The sequence below is a fragment of the Wolffia australiana genome, chromosome 7 (genome assembly GCF_029677425.1).
Source record: "Wolffia australiana isolate 7733 chromosome 7, ASM2967742v1".
In the NCBI taxonomy this organism is placed as follows: Eukaryota; Viridiplantae; Streptophyta; class Magnoliopsida; order Alismatales; family Araceae; genus Wolffia; species Wolffia australiana.
The window spans coordinates 10,329,239-10,353,315 of record NC_135841.1 but is presented as its reverse complement, the minus strand read 5'-3'; the positions used below and the strand labels follow the sequence as shown (position 1 = coordinate 10,353,315).

Sequence of the window (24,077 nt, the reverse complement as noted above, 5' to 3'; positions counted from 1 at the left end):
TGTCCAATTTCTCTGCCCTATATGCTCTCTCATCTTATTCTCTCTTCTATCTATTATCTATCCTGATTTTCTATTTATATCCTACTATCTTGCTCACTTATTCTTCAGTTCTACTTCTCTTTTCTTTGTCTTCGAGTCTTTCTCATCCATTACTCATTCCCTCTTATTTTCTTCCTTCCATCCTTTAATCTTTCATATTAACGATCTGTTTACATTTCACATTCCTTTTCCGCTCCTCCACTTCTATTAAATCTTATTTTATTTTCATACTTTCTTCGTCGGTCTTCATCCCCTGCATTTCATGAAATTTTGTACATTGTTTCTCCCAGGTCCTACTTTATTTCTTCTCTTTCACCCGATAAAATTTTGCTTTGATGGTTATTGCATATTTCTCTCTGTTTTGGATGTGGTTGTTGCACACTCCCTATTGCCACTCACTTCTATAGTTGGGTTCACTTGGATAATAATACCTCACATCAAAATATAATTTTCTTGGATATATATTTATCTTCTGTTTTCCGATTCATCCTTATTATTTTGTGGCTGAACTCAGTTCGCTCTACATAAGTGCCACATTCATTATATTTTAAACAATTATAAAATGTAAGTATTGTCTTATCTTGTATATTTCTACCTCATTCTCTATTACGTCCCCCTTCACTGTCCAATAATTTTCAAAATCTCCCTTATCTTCAATTCATTTCTCCCCTTGTGATAATACTTCTTTGCCCTTTTGTCTAAATCATCCAAAATTTTATTAAATAATAATGTTCATGATTAGATCTTTTGTTGGTATGAAAAAATAAGACTATTAATATTTTTATATTTTTAGATATTGAGATTAATATTTTAAGATTTTTGGTATATAAATTTCTTATATAATTTGCATTCAAAGCTTAAAACTTTATCAGACATATGAAGGATCTACATCAGGTTGAAGGGTGGGACTATGTTGACCAAATATGTGGAAGCATCATTAACTATATACTTAAACTATGTTAATGGGAATGTATGAAATAGTTCTTAAGAAAAATTAAATTGCCTTAAAAGTAATCTTTAAAAGGAGTATTTTTGAATTGATCTTGGAACTGATTGTTGGTTATGTTGCTTTATTCAATCATGGAAAATATGTTTTTCCATAAAGCGGAAGCAATTATTGATTCCAATTTGATCTTTAAAACAACACATGATATGTACCTTTTTGGGGAGCTTAATCCACCCTTGATTAACTTGCTCTGAGATCATTCTAAGTCCATTCACATGTCTGACCTCTAGAAGTATACATGCTACCACGTTGCTCTTGGATCTCTACTTCTTCTCCAACCCTTCTTTAAAATCTTGAACATCTTCTCACCATGAAGACTCTCTCCTTATTTGAACTGATGAGAATGGATAAAGGAAGGGGCCCGGATCAGGCTTCCCTGGGTGCCAAATATTGGTGCCCCATCCCCTATTTATATTATTCTTTTCTCAAAAAACCCATAAAGTAAAATATATTCGCCAAAGGCCCCTATGATGTTATGCATGTGGCCCTCTAGGCCCATGTATCAACCTAATTAATAACTTAATTTGCCTGATAACAATTATTATTCAACCTTGTTAATCAATTATATCAACATATATACATAAATTAACTTAGGATCAATTTAACCCAATGGATAGGTTAAGTTTCCGACTCGTAGGGTGCTAAGCTACTCTCATGCTCTAGAAGATAACGAGTAGTGTTTGAACTCTCTCAAACTTGACTGTCATCGGTTACCGTTTATGTATAATCCTTCATTTGTATGAGACTCTCGAACGACTTAGGGTATTATTGATCGTCAAACCCTAATCCATCATTGACTAGTAATGATGCTTAATGAGGATCATTTGAGAATGCCTTCTCCAATATCCTCACTACCTTGGCCAATAATTTAATGCATCATCTTCTTTGAATCAAATTTCACTTATATTAAGGGTGGATGATCCCGTCTTGACCGCTCAATCGTCTCCATGAGCTCTTACTACAACCGAGCTGTGACTCGTTTGAATCCCATGGTTAGAGACTCATAAGTCATAGTCAAACTATAGTTGTCTATCCACAATATGTCCTTGGTGTCTCAAGTCAATGGATCACTTATAGAACCGTGACATGGGTCAACCTGATTTATGTTTAAGTATACTACCATTCATAGACACTTCTGATCAATGCAGTGAACTCTTTCTCCAAAGAGCACCCACTATCTATCCTTAGTGGCTCCACACTAATAGCCACAAGATCAACTATATTTATGATAAGTAGTATCAGTTAGTGCTATTATATGTGGATAATTCAATGTCCATATTGACTATTCATCAAATAGGAATATTAGAAGAAATGTTTAAACACTAGCAATAATTATATTATGATCTCATCCTAATTCACTATGTCATTGCATGTATTCATGGACTTTATTATAAACATCACACCGGAATAACAAAACATGGTTGTATGATTTGGCTTGATGGCCACATAATATCCATAACTAATGTAATCAGTCCTCAAATGGTAACAGAATCTTGATGGATTATAAGACATCCCGTCGGAAACTTTAACTGATAGATGCATAACCCAACTTGAATTTTGACCTCTCAACTTTCCACTATCCTTACATGTTTGAATGCTAAAGCTGTATCTCATTTTATTTGAATAATTAAGGAGAAATATCCCTTTGTATGGACTATGTGCTTGATATGAATCTTCCTAAAGTATACAAAATAAGAAATATTGATTATGAATAATGAGAGTCATGGGCACCACTCAAATATATCGTTAGAACCTTCTTGGGCATCAAGACAGCATAACAACCCAACTGAGGCATCTGAGGAGACACATCCAATTGAGGCATCTCCTCATGAAGAATCCAGGGGAGGCATCCAACAGACACCACCTTTGGATATGTTCGAAGAAGATAATTGAAGCAACAGCATAACTGCTTAAATTAGGATAGTATAAATATGTGTAGATATGTGTGTATGGCTTAGGAAAAAGACTCTCAAAAAGAAGTGGGAGAATTTCCTAAGGCTCTTAAAATATTCTTAAGAGATTGGGAGGCGAGTCATCATCTTGTGAGATAGTTTCTGTAATTAGCGGTTTGTGTACTTGTATCCAAGACTTGATTAATATATCATTGTTATCTACTTGTTCTAGTCTGAATTTGTACCGTTCGGAGAAAAATGTATCAGTGCCCTACACAAATACCTTAAAGGATATTTTCTTTTTCTATTCATATTCAAATCATATTTTACCTACCATCTAAAAATACCCTTCGACAAAAATAATTGAATTTGATTCCAGAGATCCTTGAAGCAATATGGGAGCAGAGACAAGGGATCCAAAGAAAGTGGAACCCCATGGAAGTCAAGGCTGGTGCTTTTACAATGAGATTCAGAACCGTTAGAAATTATTTTTGTCTTGAAGTTTGGTACATAAAACTTGTTCTAAAATAATTAAATGATTAGACCTGAGTAGGGATGCCAGATTTCAGTTTTCATCAACCAATAAATGTTGTTTATGGACGAATTGACAACCAACTTTTTTCATTTATGTTTGGTTTGTTCACTAATGTTTCGCAAACACTAGATGTTTTAGTGAAAATTTACGACTGAATAATTGAAAGGTATATTCAAATATGATACAAATACACATGCTACAAAATGCATATCCAAAGTAGATTAAAAAATTAAAATTTTCATTTCTCTGGAAGGCACTCAAACACAACCCCAAAAATTTGACCACTTCTGCATCAAATTCACTAGTATCATCTTTAATGGTAGAAAGGTCATTCCTTTGGAGACTGACGAATGAGGCCTCAACAACATATCAGCATAGAAAAAATAAATCTTGATACACCAGATAAGAAAAAACATAACAAGACATGGGAGATCTCTGATTTGCCATTACGAGAACCATTCATCAGATTAATGCGGAAAGGATCCGAATTGGTCCTTGGAAACTATTTTCAAACAGGAAAACATCTTAAGTCAGCAAATTACTAAAAGATAATCATTCTAGAGTTCATTTTATTGCTAAAAAGTGTGTAATACTAGTCAATAAATATTACCGATGAGGAATGGAATAGTCTGTGGATAGCTGCCCAAGACCTAAATCCCATTGCCAAATATTTTGTCTGTTCACGAAGGGATCCAAACACTGTTCACCTATACTTTTAATTGTTTATGTTTATGTTCTTTTACAAGCGTTCGCACATTCTCATACAAACAAAACCTTTTCCCCCATCCCTACTATTAAATTCATTGGACCATTCCATGGAAAGAACTAGACTAAATTCATACCACCTAAATAACAAGAATTATCTTTTGGGCTGAGAAAGCATGGGACATCAAGTTTTCAGTTATACTTCAAATTTTGTATTTCTAAAAATACTACAAAGCAGTCATATTACATTAATAGAGCAGTCTCAGAAATTGCTTTCACAAGGACAAATTATTAACAAACTAATGAACATAAAACCCATAAATTATGATTACAGAGTTACATTCTTGAAAATTGTAGTTGACACAAAACATTCGCATCAACATTGTCAAAGCCAAACATATGAACCTCTGCAAATCATTGAGAATCTTGCCTAAGATTTTCTGATGGGTTTCTTCTCTTTTTTCAGCTTGTAGTTCCCCAGAGTTGGGCAAGGATCTGCAGTAAAAAATAAATATTGCATTAATAAGATATAAAAAGTTTAACATGAGGATCATAGTTTTCAGATCCAATCGCAGAACCTGTTTTTTGCAATAAATAAAAAATGAAAGCAAAACATGAGGAGGGACAGAACAACAACCTGAAACGGATAAATAAGAAGCGGCCCAACAAATGGCACATCTCTCACAATGTTAGTAAGCAATGGTAGAAAACGCCTGTCGAAAGTTTTTAGAGTAAATAACTAAAAAAGAAAAGTTAACCAAAAGTATTAAAGTATTAAACTTGGACAGAGAATGATGAAGTTTGATTTGAAAGTAAAGGGAAGAAATAAACCTGAATAGCACAGAAGCCCCATATATTTCCAGGACAAAGCCAATGAGGGGCCACCGGAAGACTATCAACAGTAAACCAAGCAGTAAACACGTTGAACCCTGAAGGATAAAAATAACGGTGACTCGTTAATTTAACTTAAACCTTGGGAAGTTTTGAGCAAATCAAAAGGACTGAAAAGAAAAGTACTGCAGCCTCTAAGTGACCCCATATGTACAGAGAGGACAACAAATAATTATCTCATTCAACCACAGAGATGGCTCCCAAAGGATGTCAATATGCAAATTAGCCTTTAAATTAATTCGAAATGGGAATGTCATAAATTAGCTTAATCATGAAAAATGTGTGATACGTTCTTCTCAAGAACGTATCGCCAGAACACCAAATAGAAAGCCTGTAAAGCCAGAACACACGTGACTGATCCCTTGCACATGTGAAGGAATGCTAAATGTAAAAGGAGCAGGAAACCAGAAAGGGAGATGTTCAAGAACTGGTTAGTTCCCGTTCAGACAGTACGGGCAGAGGCTGGAGAGCAGGAGGAGCCAGCGTCCAGAGGGAAGGATCTCTCGATCCTTATGGATCTTTATTCTCTTTGTATTGTCATTTTATGATCCTTATGGCTCTCTCACTCTACGTTCTAGTTCAAGAACTTCATTGGTTTGGTATAAGCTTCCTCCAAGACGGTCTAACAAGGCAGGATTGACCTATCTGATACCACCATGGTATCAATGTGTTAATCGAAACGCTCCATAAATGTTAAATTCTGTCAGACATAAATGTAATCATGATGAATGATCCGTAAATCAATAAATATATATTTTTAGTATCTTCAAGGGTAGAATACTGTCGCCAACCAGATAAACTTTCGTATGTCTATGGACAGAAATCCTTGATTATATCAGATTCCACTATCACTTGCCCGCTTCGAGAAAAGTGTTGCTGCACTATGTCAGAATGATCATTCACTAAAGATATTCGATAACCAAGAAATCAACCCTAAGTCAGAATGATCATTCTCTAAAGCTAGTCGATAACCAAGAAATCAACACCAATTTTCCTCTGTTTTGACAAAAGATGAAACGAGAAGAAATACTACCTTTATGATATCCAATGGGACCTTAATACCTCTTACTATTGGCAGCTCACAACAATATTATATGTACTATACTCATCTTTATTTGTGTTTGTTTATTATGGATGTGTCCTGAGATCTGATAAGAATACTTTGGGTCGTGCATTACCAGATCAATAAAGGCTTTTTTTTTAAAGATCTGCTTATTCCTGTGTCTAAAGGCTATCTGAGCATCAGAATGAATTGAACTTCGCTTTTTCTTTTGAATCAAGTTTCCATCGAACTCAATCTCTCTAGCCCAACATGCCAAGCCTGCTACCCCCCATATTTTTCAAAATTTTTTAGGTCATGATACAAAAGGGTGCAAGACACGTTTATAACTCTGCAGAACATTAAACGCAAAAAATAAAAATAGAAAATTTTACTGGGTTATTTAAAAGAGCGAGTTCTATTGATATATTGTTGATAAATCTTAGAAAATTTTGAACCATCAACTCGAAAATAATTTTTCACGATGTACTGTACCTTGTAGTTCGCTTTGTTAAAAAACAACTGCCTTGTGGACTGCCAACCAAGTAGAATAACCACTCCAGCACAGAAAAATATCTGAAAGGACATTGGAAACAATAAAAGGTACAATTTTTAAGAGCAAATGGAGAAATAAAGATAATATAATCTTACATTACTTAAAGCCAAAAGTCCCCTGTCAAAGAAGAGAAGAACGCCTAAAAATGCAAAGAAGGCGCCACAGCCCAGAAGGCCAATGCCAACCTCTACAACGTCATGGAGCACAGAGTTATTATCACGTAGTAAATAACATAAAGAAAGGAACCCTGCTATGTGAAAGACTCGCAGAGAAATTTGATAAGAAATAACAAACATAATAAGTGAAATTTAAATTTTGGATCAACAAATGATCTTGAAATATCAGCATGACACAATCCTAAACATATGCACCAAACTTGAATGTATACGCATTAGATATCAAAAGTCAATTACATTCTTAAATATTAAAAATTAGCAGTTTCCTTAAGAATAAGAAACACTCGCCACAAAAAAGACAAACGCAAATCTTTCAAGCAAAGAACGATCTGAAACTCAAGGTTTTCAGGCTGGCTCTTCAAGTGTCATCTTATTTAGCATCCCATTGTTTTTCTTCAAAACAAAATTAGCAACTCATTATCTTTTAAGCTTTTTTAAAGTATACTGACAGCGTTTACCTGTTATAATTTCCACCTTGAAGGCAACTTTATTAACCTACTGTTAGACTTCTGTCTTTTCACGGCCCTTAAGAAGTGATCAAACAGCTATCTCGTATCTGACGTGAAAGTGATAATTAACATGAAGAAAAGGCTATGAATTGGATGTCCAATGCAAAATAATATGACCGAATGGAAAAAGACATTCAAAAACTGTGGAATGTGAACAGAAGTATAGTGTCAACACAACACAATGATCCAAATGCGACAGCAGGAAAAAAAGTTCTACAGAATCATCCATTCATTTTTCTAAAAATGGCTTCATCACTAATTATATTTTAAACACATCCATAGAGCTGCCGCACTTTTTTTCTCCTCCATTTGCGACAAATGATCCAACGAAGCAGTTCCAGACAAATTGCGCCCTCAGATGAGATAAAACCTAGAGAGGAAGAGGAGAGAATAACATATGGTGATTAGTAACGCCATGCAGCCAAAATTCACTGAATTATCTCCAAAAGACCAAAACATATCCAGCAGTACGGAGCATTAACAAATTTGAATTTGATTATCAAAACAAATAACTCGAATTATGATGAAAATTGAAATTTGCTTCCACGAGAAGGCTCAGATTTCATGTCTATTTTATTCTCTTCGGAATTCATGCATTTCTTTTATTCTGAAAAAAGGTATTCTGTAGATGTTCATGAAAAATTGAGGTCTAAAAGTTGATGGAAATTTTATCTAGTTATGTTTTATTTATTTGCCTTGCCCCAGAAACAGTAATGGATTTTCAATTGCTAGACACCGAAGAACACAAGAAGCAAGTCTAATCCAAAGTTTCAAACCTAAATTTAATCCTCAGATCTATATTACACCGACTCCGATTTTCAGTCAGCTAATTTTATGCCCCGTCGGACACCTTTGACAGGCTTTTTTTCTGCATGGGACACCGAGCTGAAGTATCTAGAAAAGTATCTATAAATTTTCAGACGCATATCTTCGGATATGCATATCGCACTCATCTAAGAACAACTATCCATCGGTCAACCATTATTGAAGGTATGCTCCTCTCTTTCACTTAAATTTGAAACTCAAGATTACTTGAAAAAAAAATAATAACCTACAAGGTGAACCTGAGCAAGACAACGGTGAAATCCACACCTGAATAAAACCAAAACTGAGTAAAAATTAGATGGCCAAACGGCCAAGAAATGTATTTCTACGAAATATAACCTCGAAACGGAAAAAAATCGAAGTTAGGGATGATCTACCGTTCAGAGAACAGCGAGCGCCGTGATGTTCCCTCTGAGAAGATCTCGAACGGAAACTTCGAGCTACTTCAAACAGTTGAGAAATCGAGAGGACTGCGCGGACCAGAACGGGACGAGGTTCCGAATCGGACGGGACGGGACCAAGATCGTCCCGTCCGACGTCCGATATCAGTCCCAAAACGTCCCGTCCGTTCGTCTCGGGACAAATTTCCGTCCCGGTTTTCTTGCAACCTCGCGGACGGGACGACTTTTTCGTCGTGGGACGAAAATCCGTCCCGTCTGCGTCTCTGCACGTCCCGGACGACTAATTCGGAACGGGACGGTTTGGGACGGAACGAAAAATCTCTGGACAAAGGCCCTCTCGTCCGAGATGAAATCTTCGACCTTAAGGCTCTTAAATGGGCCGATCTTGGATGGGCTGATCTAGAATACGAAAAGGGATATTAGCGCGGCCCATACTCTAGAAGACCGCCCAAGCTGCCCCTCTCTTTCTATCTATCTATTTAAGTCTCTCTCTCTAGGTGTCTTTTCCAATATCTCTCTATCTATTCATCTCTCTCTGTATCTATGTTTCTCTGTATCTCTGTCTCTCTCTTTCTATCTCTCTATCTCTCGCTACGTCTCTTTTTCTATCACTCTCTCTCTTTTTCAATCTCTCTCTGTCTTTTTTTCTATCTCTCTCTGTCTCTTTTTCAATCTCTCTCTATGTCTCTTTTTCAATCTCTCTCTATGTCTCTTTTTCAATCTCTCTCTATGTCTCTTTTTCTATCTCTCTCTGTCTCTTTTTCAATCTCTCTCTATGTCTCTTTTTCTATCTCTCTCTATCTCTGTCTCTCTGTATCTCTATTTCTCTCTTTCTCTATATCTCTCTATGGCTCTTTTTCTATCTCTCCCTATCTATTTATCTCTCTCTATGGTTTTTTTTCTATCTCTCCCTATCTATTTATCTCTCTCTATGGCTCTTTTTCTATCTCTCCCTATCTATTTATCTATCCCTATCTATTTATCTCTCTCTATGTCTCTTTTTCTATCTCTCACTTTAAACCTCTCTCTGGATCTCTATCTCTCTTTATTTCTATATCTCTTTCTTTCTACCTCTCTCTCTCTGTATCTCTATCTCTATCTCTCTCTCTCTCTATATCTCTCTCTTTCTACCTCTCTCTATCTCTATCTCTCTCTTTCTATCTCTCTTTCTACCTCCCTCTCTCTCTATCTATCTCTCTTTCTACCTCTCTCTCTCTCTCTGGATCTCTATCTCACTCTCTTTCTACCTATCTCTCTCTCTCTGTATCTCTATCTCTCTCTCTTTCTACCTCTCTCTCTCTATATATCTCTATATCTCTCTTTCTACCTCTCTCTCTGTATCTATATCTCTCTCTTTCTACCTCTCTCTCTATATATATCTCTATCTCTCTTTCTGCCTCTCTCTCTATATATATCTCTATCTCTCTTTCTACCTCTCTCTATATATATCTCTATCTCTCTTTCTACCTCTCTATCTCTGTACCTCCATCTCTCTCTCTGTATCTCTATCTCTCTTTCTATCTACCTCTCTCTCCCTGTATCTCTATATCTCTCTCTCTGTATCTCTATCTCTCTCTCTGTATCTCTATATCTCTCTCTCTGTATCTCTATCTCTCTCTCTGTATCTCTATCTCTCTCTGTATCTCTATCTCTCTCTTTCTATCTACCTCTCTCTCTCTCTGTATCTCTATCTCTCTCTTTCTATCTACCTCTCTCTCTCTGTATCTCTATCCCTCTCTTTCTATCTACCTCTCTCTCTCTCTCTGTATCTCTATCTCTCTCTTTCTATCTACCTCTCTCTCTCTCTCTGTATCTCTATCTCTCTCTTTCTATCTACCTCTCTCTCTCTCTCTGTATCTCTATCTCTCTCTTTCTATCTACCTCTCTCTCTCTCTCTGTATCTCTATCTCTCTCTCTATCTACCTCTCTCTCTCTCTCTGTATCTCTATCTCTCTCTTTCTATCTACCTCTCTCTCTCTCTCTGTATCTCTATCTCTCTCTCTTTCCCCCTCTCTCTATACTTTGGGACCGACCAAGACCGGGGGGTCATCGTCTAGTTAGTGCAACAAGGCAAAGAAGAGTGTCTGCCTTTTATCGGCAACGACTTTCCTTACGGGTTTTGACTAAACCACAATGACTTCCTCCCGAGGAAAGATAGAAGGCAGAGAGAGAAGAGAGAAAGGAGAAAGAAAGCAGAGAGGAGAAGAGAGAAAGCAGAAAGAAAGCAGAGAGGAGAAGAGAGAAAGCAGAAAGAAAGCAGAGAGGAGAAGAGAGAAAGCAGAAAGAAAGCACAGAGAGAGAGAAGAGAGAAAACAGAAAGAAAGCACAGAGAGAGAGAAGAGAGAAAACAGAAAGAAAGCACAGAGAGAGAGAGAAGAGAGAAAGCAGAAAGAAGGCAGAGAGAGAGAAGAGAGAAAGCAGAAAGAAGGCAGAGCGGGAGAAGAGAGAAAGCAGAAAGAAGGCAGAGAGGGAGAAGAGATAAAGGAGAAAGAAAGCAGAGAGGGAGAAGAGAGAAAGCAGAAAGAAAGCACAGAGAGAGAAGAGAGAAAGCAGAAAGAAAGCACAGAGAGAGAAGAGAGAAAGCAGAAAGAAAGAAAGCAGAAAGAAAGCAGAGAGAGAGAAGAAAGAAAGCAGAGAGAGAGAGAAGAAAGAAAGCAGAGAGAGAGTGAAGAAAGAAAGCAGAGAGAGAGTGAAGAAAGAAAGCAGAGAGAGATAGAGAAAAGAGAAAGGAGAGAGAAAGCAGAGAGAGAGAGCAGAGCAGAGAGAAAGGAGAGAGAAAGTTGAGAGTGCGAGAGAGCAGAGCATAGAGAAAGGAGAGAGAAATCTGAGAGTGCGAAAAAGCAGAGAGAGAGAAAGGAGAGAGAAAGCAGAGAGTGAGAGAGAGAAGAGAAAGGAGAGAGAAAGCTGAGAGAGAGAGAAGAGAAAGGAGAGAGAAAGCTGAGAGTGCGAGAGAGCAGAGCAGAGATAAAGGAGAGAGAGAGAGAGAGCAGAGAGAAATGAGTGGGAAAGCAGAGAGAGAGAGCAGAGAGAAAGGAGAGGGAAAGCAGAGAGAGAACAGAGAGAGGCGAGACAGAAAGCACAGAGAGAGAGATAGTGAGAGGTATTAGCGGCTACCTTCCGACGCTTGTCCCTTCTCGTTCTCTCTCTCCCTCTCTCTCTCTCCTCTCTCTCTTCTCGTTCTCTTCTCTTTATCCTCTTTCTCGCTCTTCACTCTCTCTATCTTCTCTATATTCTCTTTGTCTTCTCTTTATCCTCTTTCTCTCTCTTTTCTGTGTCTCTCTTTTCTCTCTCTCTCTCTTCTCCGCTCTCTCCCTCTCCTCTGTCTTCTCTGTCTCTCTCACTTCTCCCTCTCTCTTTTCTCTGTCCCTCTCACTTTTCCTCTCTCTTTTCTCTGTGTCTCTCACTTCCTCTCTTTTCTGTGTCTCTCGCTTCTCCCTCTCTCTTCTCTGTCTCTCACACTTCTCCCTTTCTCTCTTCCTTCTCTTCGGTGTCTGTCTGTCTGTCTGTCTCTCTCTCTCCTCTCTCTCACTTCCCACTCTCTTTCTTTCTCAGGCTCTATTCTGTCGCTCTTCTCTCTCTCTTTTGTCCGTCTCTCACGCTCTTCTCTCTCTCTCTCTCTCTCTCTCTCTTTTCTGTCTCCCTCACTTCCCACTCTCTGTCTTTCTCAGGCTCTATTCTGTCGCTCTTCTCTCTCTCTTTTGTCCGTCTCTCACGCTCTTCTCTCTCTCTCTCTCTCTCTCTCTCTCTCTCTCTCTCTCTTTTCTGTCTCCCTCACTTCCCACTCTCTGTCTTTCTCAGGCTCTATTCTGTCGCTCTTCTCTCTCTCTTTTGTCCGTCTCTCGCGCTCTTCTCTCTCTCTCTCTCTGTCTCTCTCTCTTTTCTGTCTCCCTCACTTCCCACTCTCTGTCTTTCTCAGGCTCTATTCTGTCGCTCTTCTCTCTCTCTTTTGTCCGTCTCTCACGCTCTTCTCTCTCTCTATTTCTCTCCCTCTCTCTCTCTCTCTCCTTCTTTCTCTCTCTGCAGTGCCTCTTTGTTAATTGATGGGTCCAGCTCACAGAGGGATCGCCCAACTTACTGAGTAGAAAGAACGACAAGAAGTAAACAATTTCACACGCTTGCCCTTAAAGAGCATGTCGTTCTTTTAGAAACGATCTCTTCCTCGGAGATCATTACTAAAATAATCAATGCTAGCAATCTCATGAGCCCAAAGAAACAAGGGACGTGGTCTGACCATCAGTACATAGTACCGACATCTAAAGAAAGCAAACGCTATTCAGAGAATTTACTTGAGGAATTGCAGTGCAACTACTCAAGAATGATAATTAGAAGTCCAGGACTATATGTGGATGCCATATCTGCCTCCAGAGAGAAGCTGGGAAACTATGAGTTGGGACGTCAGTGACAGTGTGGCAACTGCTTCGACTGTGACGTATGAAGGACCTTGGTGACCTTGGTTTAAACGCTATTTAGGACTAGCTCTGTAGTAATGTTAGTACCAACTAATTGAACGACCGAGTAATGGCTGTATTGTTCCAGACCGTGTGAAGATTTACAAGATAATGAAGGGTTGAGTTCTATGGTCCCATCACCCCTATAAATTCCCCTTAGAGTTGATACTGTCCACCATCTAAAGTATTGTTCGATTCTTTTGTTCATGCTCCAGGAGATGATGCTAAGGTTTGGGCTGCAGCCAATCATGAATGTGGCCCTGGTTCTCATCTTCTCCATGACCAACTTGGCAGCTGCTTATGCTGAGCCTTATGTCTATGATTCTCCGGCCCCCATGCAAACTCCTCCACCATTTTCCTACAAGTTGCTCCCACCTATGTCTCCTTCACCTCCAGCATACCCCTATAACTCTCCACCACTACCATATACTTCTCCTGCTCTACCTTACCAAGACAAGTCTCCACCACCCCCATCTCCTTTTCCACCTCCACCTTATCTCTACAGGTCACCACCTCATTCATCACCTCCTTACTCCTACAAGTCGCTGCCACCGCAATCTCAATCTTTGCCTCCACCATACACCTATGAGTCGCCACCACCACCTTACCTCTACAGGTCACTTCCCCCACCCTCGCCTTCTCCACCTCCACCTTACCTCGACAAGTCGTCCCCACCACTCTATCTTCCTCCACCTCCACTTTACCACTACAATTCGCCACCACCACCAACCTATCATTCTCTACCTCCACCATACACCTACAACTCACCCCCACCGCCTTCTCCTTCTCCATCTCCACCATATCTCTACAAGTCATTGCCACCACCCTCACCTTCTCCCCCTTACCTCTACAAGTCACCCCCACCACCCTCGTCTCCTCCACCTCCTTACTACTACAATTCACCACCACCACCACCAACCTATCATCCTCTACCTCCAACATATACCTACAAGCCGCCCCCATCGCCTTCTCCTTCTCCACCTCCACCTTATCTCTACAAGTCACCGCCACCACCCTCGCCTTCTCCACCTCCACCTTACTACTACAATTTGCCGCCACCACCAACCTATCATTCTCTACCTCCACCATACACCTACAAGTTGCCCCCACCGCCTTCTCCTTCTCCATCTCCACCTTACCTCTACAAGTCACCCCCACCACCCTTGCCTTCTCCACCTCCACCTTACTACTACAATTTGCCGCCACCACCAACGTATCATTCTCTACCTCCACCATACACCTACAAGTCGCCCCCACCGAAATCTCGTTCTCCACCTCCACCTTACTTCTACAAGTCACCTCCACCACCCTCGCCTCCTCCACCTCCACCTTACTACTACAATTCGCTGCCACCACCAACCTATCATTCTCTACCTCGACCATACACCTACAAGTCGCCCCGACCGCCTTCTCCTTCTCCACCTCCACCTTATCTCTACAAGTCACCACCACTGCCCTCGCCTTCTCCACCTCCACCTTACCTCTACAAATCACCCCCACTACCATATATTTCTCTACCACCACCATACACCTACAAGTCGCCCCCACCACCCTCTCCTTCTCCGCATACACCTTATCTCTACAATTCACCCCCACCACCATATATTTCTCTACCACCACCATACACCTACAAGACGGCCCCACCACCCTTTCCTTCTACGCCTCCAGCTTACCTCCATAAATCACATCCCCCACCATGTCCTTCTCTACCTCCACCATACACTTACAAGTCACCACCACTGCCATCTCCTTATCCATACTCCACCTTGCAGGTAAAAGTTGTCGGTAAGGTATATTGCTATAAGTGTTATGATTGGAGCAATAAAACCAAACCACATGGGAGGAGACACCTTGAAGGTAATAAATCTATTCTTCATGCTATTGTTGTGATTATTATTTTAAATATGTTTCCTCTTAAATCATGAAATCAGGAGCGATAGTGAAGGTGAGCTGTCTGCATGGGTTCAAGAATATTATAGTTTATGCGAAGACGAAGAGAAATGGAAAGTACACTGTTAATTTGGAAGGATACAAACATTTGAAACATGGAGCTGAAAACTGCAAAGCAGAGTTATATGCTGCACCCAAGGGCTCCCTTTGCAACATTCCAACAAATCTTAATGAAGGAAATAAAGGTGGCAAGCTCCATGTACATTTTGCTTCTCAAAATCTCGTAATCCTTAAGTCCAAACCTTTTGCATTTGCCTCAAAGAAGTCTCACAAGGAATGTGAGAAACCTAATCATGTCACTCCCAAATACTATTATAATAAGCCTTCTCCTCCACCCCCAACTCATAGATCCCGACCACCAATACCTACATATCATCCGAATGTCCCACCCACTACCCCTCCAACATATCCTTACAATTATCCACCTCCCCCACTCCCAAATATTTAGCGTCAATATTCACCACATATCCCTACCTACCTTTCCAGTTCACTGCCTTCTTCTGCTCCAACCTGCCTCTCCTACTAACTTTGGCTCCTACTCCAATAAACTAAACATTGTGTGTGTTCTAGTTCACCACTTGCTTCAACGTACCAGTAAGATTCCCAACTCGCCCTATCACACGTTTTACAACAAAGTCCCCCATATCAACCATCTGCCTACCACTATTGTACACCATATGAGCCTACATGCTACATCACATACCATTCCCCTCCCAAGTATTATGTTAAATCCCCTCCCGTCACTGGCACCAAGATACCATCACTTTCACCACCTATTCCTACACCCACATAGCACTTCAGTTCCCCATAGAAAGCAATATCCCATGTTACTACATCTCACCATACTCCCTAACCCTAGTATATACCTATGTTTCCAGGTCACCATAATCCCCTCCATTTCCTCCTAATTACCACTGCATCACCATATTTTGTGATAGATTGTTGATATTATACAAAGTTGGTGCCTTATGGTTTCTGTTGGGTAAGTTTTTCCCCTTCTTAACATATTTTTTTAATTTTTTTTTAGATAACATTCTAATTATCTATCTCTCTATTTTCAACAGCAGGTCCTCAGTCTTATGAAATAAGCTCCACACTTCAAATGATTTCCATTTCGTACCCTCAAATCATGACGTCAAACTAAGATTCTTGTGCTCCAAACTCTCTACAGACAGTGAGATAATTTGTATGTTTTGATGGTCATTATGATATCTTCCCTGTAGGGGTTAGACTGTCCATGTACTGTTTATGGGTTGCATGAGTGCAAGCAATATTATGTATTTTATTTTAATTCAACGCTTGGGTGGCGTTGTACATTAATCAAATTTCTAAGCACTTTTTTGTTCACTTTATGATAACATGTAATATTAAATTAATCAACTAATAAACCAATAAAATAATAACGAACAAACATTAATCAAGATAAAAGTGTGCCATTTTTAATCTTTCTCTTTGCAGGTGTATGATTGAAATCACGTTTTATTTTCTGGGGAAAGTTTATGGATCATCCTATTTTTTGTAATCTTTTTTGTTACTCATTAGTAAAAAACCCGACCACTCAACACCAGGTCACAATAAAATCATCATAGTGGATGATTACCATAATATTATGAAATACGTTTCTTAGTTTCATAAGTTATTTAATTCTTGGTCATTACTTTATTTCTTATATTTTATATTTTTTAGTGGTGAATCGACCAAAAGGGGATGAATTAGGTTGGTCCCATTGATTATATATAGTGTTTTCAAATATATAAGTGTGTGCTTGTCACGAAAATGAGTGTCTAATTATCTAACGTCTGATATATCACACCACTAATCATCCTACTAGAAGGGAGGGTATGAGACCAAAGACAGGCAATTTACGTACAACTTTGCAATATTCTCAACTCTTCTTATAGAGTGATTTATCCTTCCCTAATTATTTTCTAGAATCGTAAATCAACCCAAATATCTCTATAGTTTCATACCTCTTGTGTTGTTGGCCATGCATGCTGCCTCACTTGCCATGAAGATAAAATCAGACAACAACCAGTTTAAGTGATCTCGTTACATAATACAATCCTGTCAATTGTTCTCTTCCATGTGTAGCTCTACATTTAGAGACTACACTATCCTGCACCAACCAGTTTTCTTGGAATGATATCACCTCAAACTTTATGTATAAATGTACTAGAACTTCATCAAAAACAAAATGGGTCATACATATGTTCTCAATATGAAACTCATAATCATAATTAACGGTAAGATTTAATTTTTATTCATTCTTAAAATATGAAATCAAAATAGACTTTGGTATTGACTTTTAAAAATTCATAATAAAAAAATTATTAATAGCCAATTCAATCCAATGAGGTCAAATAATCTTAATGCATATGTTGATTAAGAGGCTTTAGTATTTCATTATTTCTTCTCTATATGTAACGGGTTAGATCATCATGTTCCTCTCAATGATGAAATCAATTTTACGGTGTTCACATTGTCACAAATCATTAACTTTATTCAATAAAAATTTAATTGTCCTTTATTCTTTAAAATATAACTAGATAGTTGAGAGGAGGGGTCCTCTCCAGAGTATATGGTGATTTGGGAATTTAACTAGATAGTTGAGAGGAGGGGTCCGCTCCGGTTGGAGCTCCGTTCTGAACCTCTCCCGCCCTTCGTGCATGAGCAAAGCCGCCCAGCGCGGAAAAGCCTTAGCAAGCGGAGGCGCGACGAGCGTGAAGATGAAGACGAGCGTTCTTAATTCTAAAAATCTATTGACTGTTTTTTTTTAGTATTTTTTTTGTGGAAAAGTTTTTCTATTTCCATCATTAGAATGGATTGGCTATACCTATACTGCAAAAATAGGAATTACTCGCTATTCAGTCGGTTTGTGGTCAATAATAAGATTATGTTATGTAGGAGAGATGGCCGAGTGGTTGAAGGCGTAGCATTGGAACTGCTATGTAGGCTTTTGTTTACCGAGGGTTCAAATCCCTCTCTTTCCTTTTCTCTACCTTCACTTAATTCACCAAGGCTACTTAACACAATTTATTAAATAACGATTTATACCTTTATTTCTCCTCTATAAGATTTCTACCTTTATTTGAGATGAAAAATGATATTTTCTATTCCTAATTACTGTAGTACAAAAATACCAAAAAACGCGAAAAAGGAATAAAAAATTTACTCCTGATTCTTGTAATACAGAATTAGGAAAAATCTAGATCAAAAAGACCTTAGCTTAAACTTGGATTTCCCTTAGCTATTTTTCTCTCTCCGAAAAGGGGACAAAATTATCCAAGCCTTTCCTTGTGATTTTTGTTTGTTTAAGTCTGACGAGAATAATATTCTACGACTAAGAGCTCATTTATTTTCAAACCGATCCACTTACTATCTATTATTTGGTTTACTAATCCTTTATTCTCGATTGAATCAAGAGTCAAATGTTTTGGTACTTCCTCATGGGGGGATGAAGAAATATTATTTTGAATCAGAGCTTTTGATCTTTGATTATCCTTTGTTGAAATAATATCCTGGGGTTTGCAACGATAACTTGGTATATCTACTATACGACCATTAACTAAAACATGTCTATGGTTAACTAATTGTCTGGCTGCAGGAATAGTCGAAGCCATGCCCAATCGAAAAAGGATGCTATCCAAACGCATCTCAAGTAGTTGTAGTAAAACCTGTCCTGTTGATCCTTTGGCTTTTCCAGCGATATGCACAAACCATAATGAAAGCGCAATTTTTGTTTTTCTTCTAAACGAATACGATATTGTGATCTTTTACCGGAACGCAATTGGTTTTTAAGATCACTTCCGGATTTAGGCCTTTTACTAGTTAGTCCTGGTAAAGCCCCCAGACGGCGTATTTTTTTGAAACGAGGTCCTCGGTAACGAGACATAAAAACTCCTTTATGTTATTATTTTATTGAAATTTCATAGAAAAAAATCTAAATTAAGGCTGAACTAAAGCATAAACAAAGCAAAGAAAAATCTACGTAAGTATTAGAAACAAGAACGAAATGGAATTGTATCTATATATACGCATTTTTTTACATGTTTTATTAGAATTAGATATTTTCTATTATAGTTTATTTAGATTTTATAGTTATAGATAGATATCCATATATATTGAGATACATGTATAGAGATATAGATACGAGATTAAGACTACGTTTTATGATGGGTGTTCTTTCTAGAGTTGTTGGATAGAAATCTAATTACTCCAATTTTTGATTCATAGGTGGAAGTTAATGTCGCATAATATAATAAATGAGCAACTCAACATTTCACGAAAGGAAAAAAAGAGCAGTCTTTTGACTTTTTTTGATGTCAATCATCAATCATCAAAAAATCAGATAATAGGGAAAAAGCCAGCTATCGGAGTCGAACCGATGACCATCTCATTACAAATGCAAAGCTCTAACCTCTGAGCTAAGCGGGCTCACATAACCAAACTAACTTATAGCACGCAAATTATGAGTATCTTGAATATTTACAATTCAGTTTATTTTCTTCTTATCTTCTCTTCATTTCAGAATTATTGTATAGTCTTTTCTTTGTATGTTATATTTTTTGTATATTATTATCTTATATATAGCCTATATTATATATATCTCTCTAGTCTAGTATTAGAGTCCTTTTTGTCTAATGTAATAGTAAATAGTTGTGTATTTATTCTTATCTTAAACATTGATTAGCATAAAAAAATATATTACTTAACTATATTATAGTTAATTACAAAAAAAAACAAATAACTAGAGTAGTTAACTTAACTATTATAACTATACTATTTATTAGCTAATCTACTTAATTCTATAAGAACTCTATTAGACCTTATATATTATAAGAATATAAGTTTTTTATAACAATACCAAAACTAACTAAAATCCAATTTGACTATATTAAAAAGTACTAATAAATTTTTTGAATAAATTAGTTAAATTAGTAATGGAAGGAACTAATATATATATAATTTTAATATATAATCAAAATTCATAAGAATGAAATACTTAAATTGATAATTAAATATAACTATAATAAATTATAAAAATGTATTCAATATGAATTGATGAATTCAATAAAAAAAATATTTAATCTAAAAAAATAAAAAAATGAAATCAAATTAGAACAATTATAGTTATACTAGGGTCTTATTATATATAGTCTTTTCTTGGTATTAGTCCCATCTCTTTTATTCGGCGTATAGCAGATCTAGTCTAAGATAAGGATAAAGATACAATCCAGATCATCGTCTTCTGGTTTCATTTGTAAAGTAAGTAAATAGGACAAAACACAGAAGATTAAATATCGACCGTTCCAGTATTCCATGTACCGATGTAAAAATAAAGTTGGTAGAGACATAGATCTAGGGATATATCTTATCACTATTGAATTGCAGATATATCAATGATAGAATCAATTTCGATTGGGATATGGATCATTTGATAAGGTTAAAACGAGAGAATAGATCAAAAAAGAGCAGTAAATACTTTTTCGCTATACTATAGAAATCAGTAGCTAATTTAATTAACTCCACATTTGGATTTCTAAAATATAAATAAAAGAAGTGGAAGGGATGACAATGGAATTCGGTCTGAAATAAAAAGAAAGGGATATGGCGAAATAGGTAGACGCTACGGACTTAATTGCATTGAGCCTTGGTATGGAAACCTACTAAGTGGTAACTTCCAAACTCAGAGAAACCCTGGAATTAAAAATGGGCAATCCTGAGCCAAATCCTTGTTTTGAGAAAAAGGATAGGTGCAGAGACTCAATGGAAGATGTTCTAACAAATGGAGTTGATTGCATTACGTTGGTATCTGGAATTGTTCTTTCTATCTAAGAAAGGCTAGCCCTCTATACCAAACACACACGTATATATACTGATATTTCAACTGATTAATCAGGACCCGAATCCAGAATATTAATTTAAATATTTAATATATCTATAAATAGATAAATTAAAATAAAAAAATTTCTAATTTCAGATTTAAAAGTTACTCTGAATTCATTCCAATTTAAAGTAATTGTGGAATATTCAGTAATCAAATCATTCACTCCAGAGTCTGATTTATTCTTATTTTGACAATAAAATAAATTGGACGAGAATAAAGAGAGAGTCCCATTCTACATGTCACTACTGACAACAATGAAATTTATAGTAAGAGGAAAATCCGTCGACTTTAGAAATCGTGAGGGTTCAAGTCCCTCTATCCCCAAAAAAACGATTTGACTTCCTAAGTTTTTTTCCTCTTTTTCATCGGTGACTCAAAATTCACTGTATTTTACATTTACTCTACTCCTTCACTAAAAGATCCGAGCACTTTATGTTTAGACCAAGGGTTTTTGTATACGTACAAATGAAGATATATGGACAAATAGTCGAGAATAGTGAAGTGACTTATTCACTAGTAACAATTTCTAGTGTTAGGTTATCCTTTCACTTATAATATAAATCTTGAAATTCCTGTTTACGTTAAGACCAAAAAAGTCAAAAAAGTTTTAAACGCCTATTATTTTTTTTTGTCCTGTTATTTTAATGAACACAAACAGAAGTACTAGATGGAGTAAGATAAGGTGATCCATGTCAAATAGTATAGTCGGGATAGCTCAGTTGGTAGAGCAGAGGACTGAAAATCCTCGTGTCACCAGTTCAAACCTGGTTCCTGACAAATAATTAATTCTCGGAAGAATAGAATACAAATTCAGCAAGAAAGAAAGGTCTGAGTACATTAATAGAACTTGATATGTACTTATTCATCCTTATAGCTTATAGTTAGATAAAGAGGAGGATTTGATGACTTTAAGATAAGTGCTGTGGGTGTGGGGTTAAAAATTCCATTATACTCACTTTTTTTGTCTTTAAATTATGACTGATCTCATTGATTCAAAAAGTTTCTTTTTTCATTTTTTACCATTATATTTCTTATATTTTATAATTCTATTACTATTATGTACTTAGATTAATATTATTAGATCTAATTATATTACCAATAAAATAAATTTATTAATGAATAAAAATAACAAAAATGCATAATAATTCCAAGAAAAAAGTTCACTAACTTTATCTATACTTTAAGTAATATATAAATAAAAAAAGTCAAAATAGCACCCCTAACTTATAGGGGTTGAAAGATAAAAAAAGATCAAATTAATTATCCTTTTTATATACAGTACAAATTAAATCTGATTCTTTTTTGATTATTGAATTTCTTCTTTTTCGATGTATTTTTAATTTATTCTTACTTGTTTTACTTTACTTTATTTTATGGGATTTATCTATGTGATATGCGCGGTACAAAGTTCATAGTACAGAACCCTTTTCATTCATTCTATTGTGTCTCCTTATCAAAAAACGAAGAGCATTTTAAATGGGGTTAGGAATAATATAAATCAACCCTTTTTAACTGATTCAGAATACGAATTAGAATCAAGTAACTCTGTTTTATAGGGAACAGACCTTAAAGTAAAAGTATTCTTTGACTTGAAATATGAAGTTGTATCATCTAAGTGACATAAGTTTCTTATCGTTTAATGAGCATCTTGTATTTCATAGAAATTGGGAGTAATATAGTCCTTACGTAAAGGCCAACCTATCCAACTTTCAGGCATCAAAATACGTTTAAGGCGTGGATGATTATCATAAGAAATTCCTAACATATCATAGGATTCACGTTCTTGAAAATCTGCACTCCTCCAAACCCAGAATACAGATGGGACTATAGGATTTTCCCTTGGGACAAAAAATTTTATACATACTTCCTCCCGTTGATCAACTCCATACTGTATTCTCGTAAGATGATATACACTAGCTAAAAATCCACCTGGTGCGACATCATAAGCACACTGAGAACGTAATTAATTGTAACCATACACATATAAAATGACAGCAATGGAATCCCAATCTTCGGGTTTTATTTGTAAAGTCTCTATTCCTTGATAATCAAAGCCCAAGGATCTATGAACAAGCTCATACTTGACTAGCCAAGCAGATAAATGACTCTGCATCTTCTTGATCTCTCCCACATTTGGATTTATAGAAGTCTTTCATATTGACAATGAAATTTATACAGATTGAAGCTTTTTATGATTCTCCTTAACAAAAATAACCTGCTCAATTGACTATTTTTTGTGAAGATATTGAACTTTTGGATCTAAATAATTCTTGAGAAGTTATTTCTGAAGTAGATGATGATTGATAAAGCAATTCTTGATTGTAATTTCCAGTATGAATACTGCGTTGAACATTAAATTTATGATTGGTAGTAAAACATCGATTTTCTTTTTGATAACCAATTCTATCTTCATAGATTTCTTGAGATATCTTCTTACGAATTTTCGTTATTGCATCTATAACTGCCTCTGGTTTAGGCGGGCAACCCGGCAAATAGACATCAACTGGAATTAACTTATCGACTCCCCGAACGGTACGATAAGCATCGGTACTAAACATCCCTCCCGTAATAGTACAGGCCCCCATGGCAATGACATATTTAGGTTCAGGCATTTGTTCATATAATCTGACTAAAGAAGGAGCCATTTTCATTGTTACTGTGCCGGCTGTTAAAATTAGGTCCGCTTGCCTAGGACTTGATCTTGGTACTAATCCATAACGATCAATGTCAAATCGCGAGCCTATTAATGCAGCAAATTCAATAAAACAACAACTGGTACCATATAAATGTGGCCATAAACTCGAGAGTCTTAACCAATTTGAAAGATCATTCAAGGTAGTTGAAATAACTGAATTGGGTATTGTTTGGTCAAGTGACAGCAACTCAATCAAATTCATAACTGTCTCAATAGACTCTTTTTTATTATTTGAATATTCATGAGCTAAGACCATTCCAATGCTCCTTTTCGCCATGCATAAACTAAACCAACAATTAGGATAAGCACAAAAATTAAAGCTTCTATAAATACGGATACACCTAATACATCAAAACTCATTGCCCACAGATAAAGAAAGACGGTTTCAACATCAAAAACAACAAAAAATAAAGCAAACATATAATAGCGAATTCGGAATTGTACCCAAGCATCCCCTATAGGTTCTATACCCGATTCATAACTAGATAGCTTTTCCGGTCCTTCACTAAGGGGAGCTAAAACT

General features: G+C 36.8%; 1 protein-coding gene and 3 non-coding genes across 8 annotated transcripts; 2 read left to right on the top strand and 2 right to left on the bottom strand.

Annotated features, from left to right (window-relative positions):
* Positions 1-4,465: 4,465 nt before the first annotated feature.
* LOC144706073 (vesicle transport protein GOT1-like) lies at positions 4,466-8,643 on the bottom strand. 5 transcript variants are annotated; one of them, XM_078578953.1, is made up of 8 exons: positions 8,551-8,643; positions 8,404-8,440; positions 7,642-7,718; positions 6,759-6,850; positions 6,603-6,683; positions 5,009-5,106; positions 4,815-4,890; positions 4,466-4,672 (listed from the first exon to the last, which is right to left on the bottom strand). In XM_078578953.1, exons 3-8 carry the CDS (start codon positions 7,655-7,657, stop codon positions 4,640-4,642), a joined length of 396 nt encoding a protein of 131 aa, XP_078435079.1. In that variant the 5' UTR covers positions 7,658-7,718; positions 8,404-8,440; positions 8,551-8,643; the 3' UTR covers positions 4,466-4,639. The 5 variants fall into 5 exon arrangements, with proteins under 5 accessions (XP_078435079.1, XP_078435082.1, XP_078435083.1 ...); XM_078578956.1 differs by having other exon boundaries at positions 8,413-8,440; positions 8,551-8,626; XM_078578957.1 differs by having other exon boundaries at positions 8,400-8,440; positions 8,551-8,625.
* Positions 8,644-17,875: 9,232 nt separating this feature from the next.
* On the top strand, positions 17,876-17,962 carry TRNAS-GGA (transfer RNA serine (anticodon GGA)). Its single transcript has one exon. It is a non-coding gene; the product is annotated as a tRNA-Ser (tRNA).
* Positions 17,963-19,333: 1,371 nt separating this feature from the next.
* On the bottom strand, positions 19,334-19,406 carry TRNAT-UGU (transfer RNA threonine (anticodon UGU)). Its single transcript has one exon. It is a non-coding gene; the product is annotated as a tRNA-Thr (tRNA).
* Positions 19,407-21,563: 2,157 nt separating this feature from the next.
* On the top strand, positions 21,564-21,636 carry TRNAF-GAA (transfer RNA phenylalanine (anticodon GAA)). Its single transcript has one exon. It is a non-coding gene; the product is annotated as a tRNA-Phe (tRNA).
* Positions 21,637-24,077: the final 2,441 nt, after the last annotated feature.